Genomic DNA, 14683 nt, shown 5'->3' with positions numbered 1-14683 from the left:
GCAGGCGAGGAGACGGCCATCTTTCACGATCCGAGGGGAGATGGAGATCCACCCTCCGGGGTCGCGGTTGGTCGTAAAGAAGTAGTCGAAGAGGTCCCCGGTTGGCTCAATTTTGCCAGAATGACAAATAAGGAGGAACCCCATCAGGTATCGCCATCCGAAGGGGGACAGCTGGGCGGGAGCGACGGTAAGATGTTGAAGTAAGGACATCACTCTTCTTCGGGGAGGAAGCCAAAAGCCCCTGTCAAAAGCACACTTGTAAATGCAGAGGCGGCCGGCGACGGGATGACACGCTCGCAAATGGCTATTGAACTCTACCTCCTACTCTTCGGGGACGTGTACTTTTCTCTGAACTGCTGGCATTCCGTCTGGCTCATCCATTGGCATGAAATTGAAGCAGCAAGGTGTTTTTCCCACTCAATAAGCTCTGCGCCGGCGGGATTGAACCTCCCAGAACCAATTATCGCCATAGCAAAGAGCTAGAAGAAAGAGAGGCGGAAGAAGGGGAAAATGCTTGCCGGCACAAGAAAAGCTAAAGCTGAAGGAAAGTCGTGCGGAAAGATAAGTAGAGAGGGTGAAGAGTTCCCATTTAAAGTTTAAACTGTGGGAATAAGAGACCAAAGGGCAAGCAATAATGAGCATTAATCACCACGTATTGACAGAGCTCGAAAGACGAAAAGGCCTCGGACAACGCATAAGGAAGGGATACCACCGACAAAACCAATCGATTTTCGCGCCCGCCAGACACGCAAAAAAAAAAAAAAAAGAAAGGAAAAGAAGAAGTTAGAAGGAGGAGCCTCAGGAGCTTTACTACTCCTCGAGCCCTTCAAGCCGAAGAGCTCAAGAAGTGGGGGGCAAGTGATGAGGAGAACGCCCTCGGTCCCATAATTACGCCAAGACGGATACCCAATGGCGGTCAGGAGATACGTTTCCCAATAGGGAGTTTAGTCTGTGATCTTCTTGTTTAAATCTAGAAGATACATGACAGACAAGTATCGCCACGTCAATCAGATAGGCACTCAGTAAAGAAATCTCCGAGGCCGTAGGAACAAGCTAACTCACCGAAGGTCACAGAGGCAACAGCTATCCCGAACTCCTCGGAGACAGATATTATTGCGAAATCCTTATCGGGAAAGTTCCGAAGAAGGCGGAGGGGAGATCCCGAAGATCCCTCCATGATCCCTATCCCGAGAAAAGGTAAAAGAAAAAGGTGGGGGATTCTTCTTATCCTCTTCTGGAACATATAGTTTAAAAGAGACAATTAATCCTCGATAGAGGGGGAGCTAACTTGATCGTCGGAGATCGACCGGGGGAACAAGTCCCCATCTCCATTGCAGGTACCTTCGGAGAGGCAAGAAGGGAGCGTGCGGCTACCTCTTCATAAAATTAACCATCAAATACTGATACAAAATCTGGGAACTGTTTTCTTTTAACTAATGAGCACCCAACTCTCCTTAAAATCAGACTGTTTAAATTCCCACAAAATTAGAGTGATTGTTCTATATCATCAATAATTCTAGCAAAAATATTAATATGATTGTTCTATATCATCAATAATTGTATACTAATATGATGATTTTTTTTTTATGTGCTTAAACCTAACTACTAGAACTAGAAGACAAACTACACAAGGCCCGTGTGTGATTGTGATGGATCATCAAAAAATTCAAACCTGAATATGAAAACTTAAGCCATGAGCAAATTGCCAGATGACCCAACTCATTAAAGTGGGCAAGAGGCCACTGAATTTGAGGAAATTGGGGCAGATAGAGCCTGCACTTTCTCACAATCATGCTTCAAGTTTCAACATGCAGAATCATTGCTTCCCAGATTTCTCCCTATCCCAAACAGTCAAAAGAAACATTAATTTAGGCCAAGCAACAATGGCGGAGATTGCAATCCATTTATTCCCGTGACTCGTCTTCATCTCCATTCTCTACTACTGTTATATATGGTCCACCCACCAACCAATGGAAAATAATGATAAGAATCAGAAGAGAAGAGAAGACAAGTGGAGGTAGCAGTAGCAGCAGAAACAGCAACAAATGTTGATCAGAAAGAAAAGGTTGAATTGAAGAAGAACATGATGAACAAAAGCAAAACCCAACTTGGGCACTCACTTCCCGGCTGTAAAGTGCAGGGTTGACTCCATTTTTCCTTCTCTGGCTCTGTTTTTGGATCGTGACTCTGATGGTAGAGCTGCCCTCTCTCTCTCTCTCTCTCTCTCTCTCTCTCTCTCGAGCTTCTTGCCTTCTTTAATCAATCTTTTCACGCCTTTTTTCTCGATTATGAGAACCCGCAACCACCAGTTGTTTTAAGTGTGCGCACATAAATTTATTAGGTCCACGAGTTGCTCTGAGAGATTTGAACCCTAATAATAGAAGAGACCATTGTAGAGACCATTCTAGGCCCTTCAGAGTTATTGTCTCTCTTTTAAAGGTTTGCACATCACTCTCTCTCTCTCTCTCACTTATCCTGTCCTCGTTATTTCTACCCATCTCTCCTTATTTATGTTTCACACTGCTCCCCAGGGCTGCAGGTTCAGTTGGGTATCTTCAGTCCTCTTGGGTCAATTTCACATCCCATAGTCTCTGTTTCTCTATCCTTACTAATTCCTTATTGGGTTCTTTCTATGCATGACTGCATTTTTGTTAACTAAAATACGCAATCATTACCCTAATTTTGATCCATGACTTGTTTACTATATAGCTTTTGCACCTCTTGAGTGCTCATCAACTTTGCCCTCTATAACAATCTTGCCATGGAAACCTAGCATCTAGGTTTTTTGTTTTCTTGCCCTCTTTTCATCCCTTGGGAAATGGCAAGGCAGATGACTCAACACGTTCAGCAACATCTCCATTTGGTGCTGATGGCTTGCTGCTTGTTTATCGTCAAGGTTGAATCTTTAAACCAGGAAGGGTTTGTTCTCTTGGAGTTCCAAAGATCCCTTCTTGATCCCCACAACAATCTCCAAAGCTGGAACCCCTTTGATTTAACTCCATGCCATTGGAGAGGTATAGCTTGCACTGATGAATTCAAGGTATTTTCTGTCAATCTCAGTGGCTTAAACTTGTCTGGCAATCTATCTCCCTTCATTTGTAAGATCCCTTACTTGACTCTGTTCAACGTTTCATCCAATTTCATTGCTGGCCCCATTCCTAGTGATCTTGCTTACTGCCATAATTTAGAGGTTTTAGACCTGTGCACTAACAGATTCCATGGGGAATTACCAGCCCAAATCTGCAAAATTTCAACCCTAAGAAAGCTCTCTCTGTGTGAGAACTATATATATGGTGAAATCCCAGAGGAGATTGGGAATTTAACTATGCTTGAAGAGATAGTAATTTACAGTAACAACTTCACTGGAATGCTCCCACTTTCACTTGGTAACTTGAAATGGCTAAGGATTATAAGGGCCGGCCGAAACTTCTTCTCCGGTCCAATCCCGGCAGAGATCAGCAAATGTGAGGGCTTGCAGGTACTGGGGTTGGCACAGAATAGGTTAGAAGGTTCTTTCCCTGTAGAGCTTCAGAGGGTTAAGAATCTCACTGACTTGATACTTTGGCAAAACCTTCTCTCTGGCGAGATTCCTCCTGAAATTGGGAACTTCAGCAGCTTGGAACTGCTTGCTCTGCATGAAAATTCCTTTAGTGGAAGCCTCCCCAAGGAGATTGGAAAATTGACCCAGTTGAAGAAGTTGTACATTTACACCAACCAGTTGAATGGAACAATTCCTAGGGAGTTAGGAGATTGTTCAAGTGCGGTTGAGATCGATCTTTCTGAGAACAATTTAAGTGGGTTCATTCCACCAGAGTTGGGCCGGATTCCTAACCTCCGCTTGCTCCAACTTTTTGAAAACCTCCTGCAGGGAAGCATACCAAGAGAGCTTGGACAGTTACAGCAGCTGAGGAAGTTAGATTTGTCGATAAATAATTTGACGGGTAGAATTCCCTTGGAGCTTCAGAACCTCACATTCTTGGAGGATTTACAACTCTTCGACAACCATCTTGAGGGAACTATTCCCCCTCTTATTGGCGTTAACAGTAACCTCTCCATTCTTGACATGTCTGCCAATCATCTCACAGGTAGCATACCTCCACAACTTTGCAAGTTCAGGAAACTGAATTTTCTAAGCCTTGGCTCGAACCAGTTATCTGGAAATATTCCTCATGGTCTGCAAACGTGCAAGTCCCTTATACAGCTAATGTTAGGAGATAATCTGCTAACAGGGAGCCTCCCAATTGAGTTTCCTAAACTTCACAACCTGTCTGCTCTCGAACTCTATCGAAACAGATTCTTGGGAGTGATACTGCCCGAATTAGGAGAGCTTAGGAATTTGAAGAGGCTGCTCTTATCTGACAACTACTTTGTGGGGATTATCCCGCCTGAGGTTGGAAAACTAGTACAGCTTGTCACATTCAATGTATCTTCTAACCGGCTCACCGGGAGTATTCCTCATGAGTTAGGCAACTGTACAAAGCTCCAGAGGCTTGATCTTAGCAGGAATAAATTCACTGGCTATCTCCCAAATGAGCTTGGCAACCTAGTGAATCTGGAATTGCTTAAGCTCTCTGATAATAGACTGAGTGGACCGATACCAAGCACACTGGGGAGTCTAGCCAGGCTTACAGAATTGCAGATGGGAGGGAACTTTTTCTCTGGGTATATCCCTGTTGAGTTTGGTCAATTTTTGTCTCTTCAAATTGCCCTCAATATAAGCCACAATGCTCTATCCGGCACAATTCCAGCCAATCTTGGGAACTTGCAGATGCTGGAATCGCTATATTTAAACGACAATCACCTTGGTGGTGAAATTCCAGCTTCAATTGGCGAGTTGATCAGCCTGCTGGTCTGCAACCTATCCAACAATAACCTCGTTGGAGCAGTGCCAAACACCCCTGTTTTCAGAAGGATGGATTCTAGCAACTTCGCTGGAAACAATGGCTTGTCTGGATTAGGTTCTACGCGGCGCTGGCCATATTCAACAAGCTGGTTAAAGGAGGGTTCTTCCAAAGAGAAACTAGTGAGCATAATCTCTGTGATTGTGGGATTGATCTCTTTGGTTTTGACAGTATGTGTTTGTTGGATTATAAGAGGCAGGCAGCCTGCTTCTGCTGCACTTGAAAATCAAGCGAAACCCAATGTGTTAGAGAATTATTACTTCCCAAAGGAAGGTTTCACATATCAGGGCCTCGTGGAAGCTACCGGGAATTTCTCAGAAAGTGCGGTTGTAGGCAGGGGAGCCTGCGGTACAGTCTACAAGGCTGTCATGGGTAGCGGCGAGGTGATTGCTGTTAAGAAGTTGAAATCTCGCGGAGAAGGAGCTAGTGTTGATAGCAGCTTCCAAGCTGAGATATTGACCCTTGGAAAGATTAGGCACCGCAACATTGTCAAGCTCTATGGCTTCTGCTATCACCAAGACTCGAACGTTCTGTTGTACGAGTACATGGCCAACGGCAGCCTAGGCGAGCAACTCCATGGGAATGGGAAAACCTGCTTATTGGACTGGGATGCCCGATATAGGATTGCTCTTGGCGCAGCAGAAGGCCTGTGCTATCTCCATTGCGATTGCAAGCCCCAGATCATTCACCGGGACATCAAATCAAACAACATTTTGTTGGATGAAATGCTCGAGGCACACGTGGGGGATTTTGGCTTGGCGAAATTGATCGACTTCCCCTACTCGAAATCCATGTCTGCTGTTGCCGGTTCATATGGCTACATCGCACCTGGTAAGAACAGAATCAAAACATCAAGCAAACTTTCAATCTTATGTCACATCTTTTGTGTTGAAACTCATATGAATTAAAGATCTCTCTGGGTTGTGATTACAGAGTATGCTTACACAATGAAGGTTACAGAGAAGTGTGACATCTATAGTTTTGGAGTTGTTCTACTGGAACTGGTCACGGGGAGGTCTCCAGTTCAACCCCTCGACCAGGGAGGCGACCTAGCCAATTGGGTGAGAAGATCAATCCAATCGGGAACACCAATGTGCGATCTATATGACAAACGGCTGGACTTGAGCGCGACGAGGGCAACAAAGGAGATGTCCCTGCTCCTGAAGATCGCCTTGTTCTGCACTAGCACGTCCCCTTTTAACCGCCCAACAATGAAAGAGGTCATTGCAATGCTGATGGATGCTAGAGAGGTTGTGAGCAATTCGCCATCATCTCCAACATCAGAAACTCCTCTGGATCCGGATGAAGATGGCTCATGAAGAGGTCACAAACTGATCCTACTCCAACTCCCACTGCCGCTTACGCTTCAACTCTCTTCTCTTCCTTCTTTCTGAGGACTAACAACTTGCAGATTTAATGGAGATCAAGGGATGCTCTCACTCCGTGATGATCTGAACAGAGGAGAGGTTGGCTATATACAGATATCAAGGCAAGAGAATCACATTTGGACAACAACCCCAACCCCATGCAATAAAGATGGATTATAATCTGTTAAAAAGAAAATAAAATGATTATTCATTCGATCCTTCTCTAAGCATTTCCTATTTAATAGAGATCTGATTTATTCATGTCGCTTTTTAGAATTTTGGTATCTCAGATCATTTATTTCTTATTGAAAACTCTTTTTCTTTTCGACTTTTCATGTCAAACTCTCTTATTATTATTATCTTCTTCTCATTTATATCAAAATTGTCAATACATGAAGAAAAATTGGACAAAACCAAAGAAGTACTCCATCAAAACTTTTTTAACCCTTTTGTTCTTTTCTCTCAACTCTTTCACTTTACAAAGTATGATGAAAATGTATGGCAAACACAAATGGTACAAGCAATCAAAGTGTGGTCTCTATGTTGATTTTCTAACCTTGCTACCATTGCTATAAGAATGGTAGTTTTGGTTAGAGTTTAGATTGCGCTTAGACACCTTATTTTTTCTGGTAATATAACTCAGCCCCTTCCACCACCAACGCCGTCTCTTGGGGATTAACGACGCTCCAGTTACGTGACTCACGTGCGACTTGGTCCGCCGGACCACTAGGCCGCGAACCTCCGGCGGCTTGTATGTACGGATCAAGGGCCACTTGATTCCGTCGAAAAATGGGTGACGTTTAATATCCGTCGCACCCCCGGCACACCCTAGCCTCCTCCTAGGGTCCTTCACTAAAAGCCTCTCTATCAGGTCCTTGGCCTCCGCCGTTCCCCTTTCGTCGGCCTCCCCCTCCGGCGCCGGGAATCTGACGCCTTTGGTTGATGCTATGTTGCGCAGGGTGGCCTCTTTGCTCCCTCCCTTAAACGGTGTCGCGCCGTGGAGTAATTCGTATATGAACACCCCAAACGCCCACCAGTCAACACCGTTTCCGTGGCCGTTACCTGAAACTAGCTCCGGTGCCAAGTACTCGTGCGTCCCGACACAGGACCTCGAGAATGCCGTCGTCGGCTCGGCCACAAACTCACTCACGATCTCTTCCTGCTCGGGCTGCCGGCGATAACCAAAGCAGCATCGCCGCCGGGTTTTGGCGGAGGCCACCACGCGGTTCTGGAGCCTCGCCGATACATCGGCGGTGAAACAGAGATCGAAATCGGAGAGCATAATGTGGCCGTCCTCGCGGATCAGCACGTTTTCCGGCTTGAGATCGCGGTAGACGATGCCGAGAGCGTGGAGGTATTCGAGCGCCACCAGCACCTCGGCGGCGAAGAACCGGACGGCGGGGACCGGCAGGCGGTTGCGCGGCTGCTTCCGTAGGAGAGAGTGGAGGTCGCCGTTTGGGCAGAAATCGATGAGGAGGCAAGTGTAGTGCGAGACCTGCAGATGAGCGTAGAGCGTAGGGAGAAACGGATGGTCGAGATTAGAGAGGATTCGAGCCTCCGTTTCGACTTGCGAGAGCTTCTTGGCGGAGAGAGACTCGCGGTCGACGACTTTTAGGGCAAAGCTGGCGGAGTCGTAGTCGCGGAGGCGGCAGAGGAAGACGCGCCCGAGGTTTCCGGTGCCAAGGTGGCGAAGGAGCTTGAGGTGGCGGAGGTGGAGAGCGCCGTCGGAGGAGAGTGTCGTAGCCGCCTTGATGGCCGACCAGTTGGCGTCCGACTTCCGGCGGTGGAGACAGGGTTCGGCGGCCTTGGCGGCGCAAGCGGCGGCGGAGAGGCGGGACTCGTTGAAGCTGAGGGTAAGGCTGCTGCGGGCGAGGCTGCTGCGCGCGCTGGAAGAGAAGGTCCTGTCGGTGGCGGCGGAGGCGCAGCTGGTGAAGCTGATGTCGAGATCGGAGTCCGGCGGGAAGAAAACGGCGTCGTCGTCCATGCTGGGAGCAGCTGCCTGGCTGATTAGCGACGGGCTTATGGAATCGGTTTTTGGTGTTCAGTTGGCTTATAAAGAAAAGAGAAGAGTGGAAATAGACGTTTTAATTGGTTTAGTAGTAATTAATCAATGTAACGTGTTTGGCTGACCCAATTTTAGAATTCGGCGGATGGCGATTGGGAAGGAGGCAGGGAAGGCGGCAGGCAATTAGTGACTGGTTGACCCAAACACGGAATAAAATACTTCAAATTCCACTCTCTGCTCTGGCCACTGGAGACTGAAATTACCTTTTTAAACTAAACTTTAACATAATAATATATTTGATTATCAAAATTATTCCTCCACTCTTTTAGTTAGAATTGAGCTATTATTCCCTCAAATTTTGATTCGACCAGAAAATTGGATCAGTTTGGGACTAAATCTTTTTGGTTCGGTTTTTATCTAAATGTTGGTTTTTTATTGGTCATTGTCTTGTTTACATGACATCATTGTTAACTGTTATCCCCTCTTTTCTTATCTTGTCCAAACTAAACATATTTAGGATGACGATCTTTGCGAGCGTTCTTATTGCCCAATCCCAAAAGATAATAAAGAAAGTAAATCAAGAAGTCCGAAACAATCAAAGTCCAACACGAACACACACAAAATATGAGAACAAAAAACCTTTCGTGCAAGTCCCGATCACTTAACTTTACCCTTAAGGGCTAAGTTGAGCATACTTAACAAACTTAGTCATGGTCCTATCCTTTCTTAGGGATCACATCAAATCAATTCAATCTAATCCAATTTAATCTTTAATCTTAATGCAGAGAGCTTCCCAATCCTAATTTGGTCGATAAGTCTAATTTTAATAATATTATTAATTTATTTATTTAATTTTATTCAAAAAAAGTACTCAAAATAAATTTTTAAAAATTTTGAGTGGAGATGAGGTGGGAGACGTTGATGTTGAATGGGCAAGCACATAAGCAGCATATTGTACTTTTGTATTAATTTCTTAGACATTATTGTGTTATTATTAATTGTTTATACAGCTACACCACTTGTACTTTAATGAGCCTTCCAACCATTTTCAGACCGAAAGTTACCGGAGCCGCCGCGCACGCCACCACCTTGCCGACTTCATTATTATACTCTATTGGTTGGGCGTTGTTAGAATTTGACACTCCAAGCACCAAACATTAGGCCATCTCCACTTCTTTTATCTTAATTTTTATTATATTATAAGTAATTTATTTTTTATTTTAAAAACTATACATATTTTAACCACATTTCTTATTCTCTTCTCTATTATATTTATTTATTATTAAATTTTAATTCTATATATTTTACCTTATTTATAATTTTTTCAATTATAAAAATTAATAATTTTAACTATACATAATCAATAATCAAATACAAGTATATATAAAATTAATAATCAAATATATAAAATAATCAAATACATATATACATAATCAATACTCAAATATATAAAATAATCAAATATACGCATATATAAAATTAATAATTAAATATACAAATAATCAAATAAATAAAATACTTTAAAAAAAAATCACAAACATTTATGCTAGAGGACAATGAACAACAAGCTGATATGCTCGTCAATAGCCAAGTCACGCAAGCCCCCGTCGTCGATTATTCACCAAATCGCCCCTAATGGCTTCCGTTGATCGTTCTTCTACTGGTCACTGCTTGTTTAGCATGTCTTCTCCAGATCCAATCTCGTTATGTCTACAACTTTCGTCGATGCCTAATTTCATCTTCGCCAAGCCAAATCGACCCTATTTCGGACAAACATGGTTGGGCAAATTTTAATCACCACATGAGGTAATGGTTTTGAGCTTCGACAATTTCTTGACAAATCATTTTAGTGATGGCAAATAGCATTGGAAGTAAGAATTTGAATTTGGATCACTACATTTGGCTTGACGATCGAAAATGGCAATCCCGTTAGAGATGGCCTTAGATTTATATAATAGCTTGGTTGTTGTCTCTTTGAGTTATGTTTTAACAATCCAATTAGTAATCGGTATGAATAGACCAAGCACCAAATGAATTTAAAAGTGTTTGTGTTGGTCTTCTTAAAATTGTACCATTTATACAATTTGACTTCTCAACAAGTGAACGAGATTTGAATGAAAGTATCCTTCATAAATCTCAAACAAGATCCCAAACAATGACTAACTCAATATTTTGAATTGGATTGAGGGATATTAGGGAAATGGACAACTTTTTTGACAATGTGCATGGTGTGTGACATTCACTAAGGTAGAATTTGTTAAAATGAGTAAGATAACATTATATAAAGATAAAATTTGAATATTTTTTAAAATATAAAATGGTAAAAATAAAATTGTGAAACATTTTAAGATTTTTATCAAATTATTTATTAAAATTTTTAAAATGCACTGGAGGACATATACGTTATTTATTTTATTTGTAAGATTCAAAATATGTTTAGGGAAAGATAAAAATATATCTAAAAAATATCAAATAAAAATTCATGCAATTTCTTTTTTAATGATGGCCAGATAAATTTAACACACATTAAAAAAAATAAAAATCTAAAATATTTTTTTTATTTTTTTAATTTATATTTTAATTAACCAACACTTCCTAATTAAAAGATTAGCCCCCGCAACTGATGATGCTCCCAACATGGTCACAACTGTAATTCAAGATTTGAATGGATTATATTATAATGTAATGAGATACCAAAATGATATTTTCAATAATATTAAGCTAAATATTTTAGGATAGAATGGGAATTTCAATTTTTTCCATTCTGGGAGGAATGGGGGCCATGGAGGCCCACGTGATGGGGTCAACCCAACTGCCATCTGGTTGGGAGTGGGACCTACAGAAGCCCGTTAGAAGGGATGCTGTCTGCCACGTGGTCGGCATCGGCCCTACCTTGTCGCTCCTCCCATCAGTAAAAAAAATGAATAAACAAAAAAGAAATTAAACGTTGTGACATAATTAATATTAATTAATTTAATAATTTATTCCTAAATAATTCCTCAATAATGCCTTACCTATCGAGTTATTAATGCTTAATAATGCGATAGAAATATAATATGTGTTAAAAATTTTAAAAAATAAAAAAATCTGCCATGGGCACGTGATCTAGGGTTCATCCAATTGGGATGGTCACGTGGGATTAAAACTTTAAAGGGGGTGGTTTGTTTCTGAAATTATTTTTTTTTAATTTTTAATATTAAATTAAATTAATTAGACATTTTAATGGATAAAAGGATGATTAGTGTATTCCTATTTCATCTATATTTAAGATGTGGAATTTATAATAATAAAATAAAGTTAAAAGCCAAATTTATATTTTTGTCGATGTGTTTTTATATTTTTTTTATGTCGTTATCCAAATTTTTTATTGTTTCAATTACACGTTTATATTTGTATTTTTAAATTAATTTATCCATGTACTTAGACCCCTTTTTTTCATACAAAAAATAAAAAAGTAAAAAATTAAATTGACTCGAAAAATTAAACCTAATTGTATAATTAAAAAAATAAAAAGTTCAAATAGTCACACAAAACAAAAATGTAAAAGTACATAAATAAAAATATAAATTTGACTACAAAGTTACGATTATAAATGAGCTTAGCCAATATATTTCTGTTTGAATTCAACTCGTTTATTTTTTAAGACATTCTAGCTCGGTTCATTTAAGTTAAATGAGTTAAATTTGAGTTTGTTATTAAGATTGTTCATAAATAAAAAAATTATCAAGTTCATAAACAAATTATTAAGTTCGTTCATGAGCAAGAAGTTATAGAGTTTATTTATGAAAAAACGAGTTCGTGTCACACGAAAAAAAAATGTCAGAGTACATGGATCAAATTGACTCAAAAATATAAGTTTAGAGATATAATTAATACAACGAAAAATTTGAATAACCATACAAAAATATATATATAAATAGAAAAATATAAATATAAATTTTGCACTTAAATATAGGGGTGAGCAAGAGTTCAATTTACCAAACCGAATCAAGAAGTTCGATCAGTTCTATTCAATATTTCATTGGTAGCAATTTGGTTTGGTTATTTCCTTCAAGATTTTCGGTTATTTAGTTCAATTCAATTATTAGTTTCGGTTTGATTTTTTTGGTATTATTAATCAAAAAATCTAACCGGCCAACAACTTAACCGTCTTTTATTAGGTTCGGTTCGATTCTTTTAGTAAGAATTTCGGTTCAATTAGTTCGATTTCAATTATTTCTGATAGTTTAGATAATTCTGTCAGTTCGATTCAGTTATATGATTTGATTCAATTCGATTCAATTAATAATTTTTGATCAATTTAAATTAATTATAATCGATTACACACATTACTTAAATATTTGTGTACATTACTAATTAGTTAGGGGACATTGAAGACATGGCTGCCACATCCTCTTGACTTTGCAGGTGCAATGCATCCTCCTATTAGATAATAATAATTGCATTAAATTAAGACTTAAAAGCCTGTTTGATCCCAATCAGGGTGAGGCCATTTGGTCACACTGTCACATGCATCAACTCTTAGAAGCTGCTAATCATTAACTCAGATCCCTTAAGACTAATATAATATACTATCATTGTTATTATCATTATTATTAAGACAAGAAGCAGAAGAAAGGCAGGGGAGATGCTTGGAATCAACCACTTTACCTAGCTTGCTTGGAGAGCCCAACAATGATGGACCCCTCAGCCACAGATGCTCACATTGAAGGAAGGGGAGAGAGAGAGAAAGAGAAAGAGAAAAGGATGAACATTATTCTTCATAATACAGTTGGGTGGGGCTGCTGTTTGTCTGGAAACCCACCAAATTTGGTTGATGAAATTGACTCAGTTTGATTGGTTTGGATGGGTTTTGTTTGTTTGTTTTTTTTCCTCTTCCCAACTTGGGCTTTTAGTTGCTTTCAGTTGTCCTTTTCATTTCCTATCATGGAACAAGAAGTTGCATTCTTGTCTCACATGAATAGTTGTGATCATTTGATTTATAATAGAATACCTTTTAAGATTTTGGATAATGTCTATTTGAGTCGTGAGCAGGAATATGATAAGTAGGGAATAATAAAAATTTAATTTATCCGAACTAATCGAATTGAATTGATTGAACTTGTTGATTTTTTTCGATTTTTTTCTTGCATCGATTCAATTTTTTTGTTAGAATAATCGAATTAATCGAACCGATCAAACATTAAAACAATGTTATTTTGATATTTATAAAACGATGTCATTTTTTTTTTTATTTTGTGTGTTTTCTATTAATTATTTTGGTTTTTTATATTTTTTGGTTTAATTAATTTGGTTCATTTCATATGATTTAGGTTCAATTGTTTCGGTTATTGGTTAATTCGATTTTTTGTGTTAATCGATCGATTCGGTTCGATTTTGCTCTTTGATTTAGTTCAATAAATTAGTGAATTTCGATCAATTCGATAATCGAATCGATTGTTTATACACTTCTAACGATAAGAGTAATTCATGAACCTCCATTAATCTAAGAAAATTGTGCAAATTAGTCTTCCTCTTTCTCCTCATAACGTGATAACAATTTTTAATAGGTAGAACTTTCCCCTCATAACGTGATGACAATTTTCAATAGGTAAAACTCAAGAGACATTGACCCATTTTTAAAATATAGCCTATCATATAATAATTACATCAAGTGACCCATTAAGGCTCAATATGAACTTTATGCCCACAGTATTGCTAACCCTTATTTGCATAAAATAGGTTATTTGACCCATTTTTAAAATATCACAAATAATATAATATTTTAGCCCAAGGTAAAGAAGTTTCCAATTTTTGAAACAGAGATGGGCTTAGCGATTGACAAAAATGACTCTTAAAAGTGGCTATTTATCAATGTTGATAAATAGGTAGAAATTCAAGTGTGACGAAGGCATTGAAATTGTATTTTTGTTAAAGAGTATTTAAATTTCGATTAAATTGATTAGTTTGGTCTAAAACTCACCAAAATTTTGTTTACTTTTCAATTCACTTATTAACTTTAACTAGTTTTCGATCTAGTTCAGAACTAGTCTAAGATTAAAATCAGTTGAAAATAAATATTATTATTTTATTAATAATAAATAATATTATAATATGCATATAATATATTATTAAAGTGTGAACTTGTTTATTCTTGATTAGTTTTCTTTTATGAATTTTTGTTTGAATGATATATATATTTTTAAATATATATATTAAAAAATAAAAATATATATATATTCAAAATCGATACAGCTCGATTTGGACCAAATAAACACCCTTAATTTTTGCTAGTAAAGTTTTAGTATTGTTGATTGAATACTTTTGTTACTTTGGTTGGTCATTGATATGTATTTTACCATTAATCCTACAATAGTTTAGTAGAGACAAATAATATTTTAAAAGGAATTATTTATTAACAATTTGCTCTC

General features: G+C 39.0%; 2 protein-coding genes across 7 annotated transcripts in view; one reads left to right on the top strand and one right to left on the bottom strand.

The window, feature by feature from the left end:
• Positions 1-6610, top strand: part of LOC127792676 (leucine-rich repeat receptor-like serine/threonine-protein kinase At1g17230) — a 33821-nt gene extending 27211 nt beyond the window's left edge. Inside the window, exons 1-4 of one of the 6 annotated variants that reach the window (XM_052323297.1) lie at positions 375-2193; positions 2342-2439; positions 2532-5732; positions 5835-6608. In XM_052323297.1, the coding sequence (XP_052179257.1) occupies positions 2819-5732; positions 5835-6220 (3300 nt within the window). In that variant the 5' untranslated portion in view covers positions 375-2193; positions 2342-2439; positions 2532-2818 and the 3' untranslated portion in view covers positions 6221-6608. Of the gene's footprint in view, positions 1-370; positions 5733-5834 lie in introns of those variants that run through there. The other 5 variants (XM_052323296.1, XM_052323294.1, XM_052323293.1 and 2 more) reach the window with 5 other exon arrangements.
• Positions 6611-6641: 31 nt separating this feature from the next.
• LOC127792677 (serine/threonine-protein kinase WAG1) lies at positions 6642-8336 on the bottom strand. Its single transcript, XM_052323298.1, has one exon. It carries the CDS (start codon positions 8250-8252, stop codon positions 6807-6809), a length of 1446 nt encoding a protein of 481 aa, XP_052179258.1. The 5' UTR covers positions 8253-8336; the 3' UTR covers positions 6642-6806.
• Positions 8337-14683: the final 6347 nt, after the last annotated feature.

This window comes from Diospyros lotus, chromosome 15 (assembly GCF_014633365.1).
Source record: "Diospyros lotus cultivar Yz01 chromosome 15, ASM1463336v1, whole genome shotgun sequence".
Taxonomy (NCBI): Eukaryota; Viridiplantae; Streptophyta; class Magnoliopsida; order Ericales; family Ebenaceae; genus Diospyros; species Diospyros lotus.
Note: the sequence above shows the minus strand (reverse complement) of the source record. Positions and strands in the feature narration are given on the sequence as shown.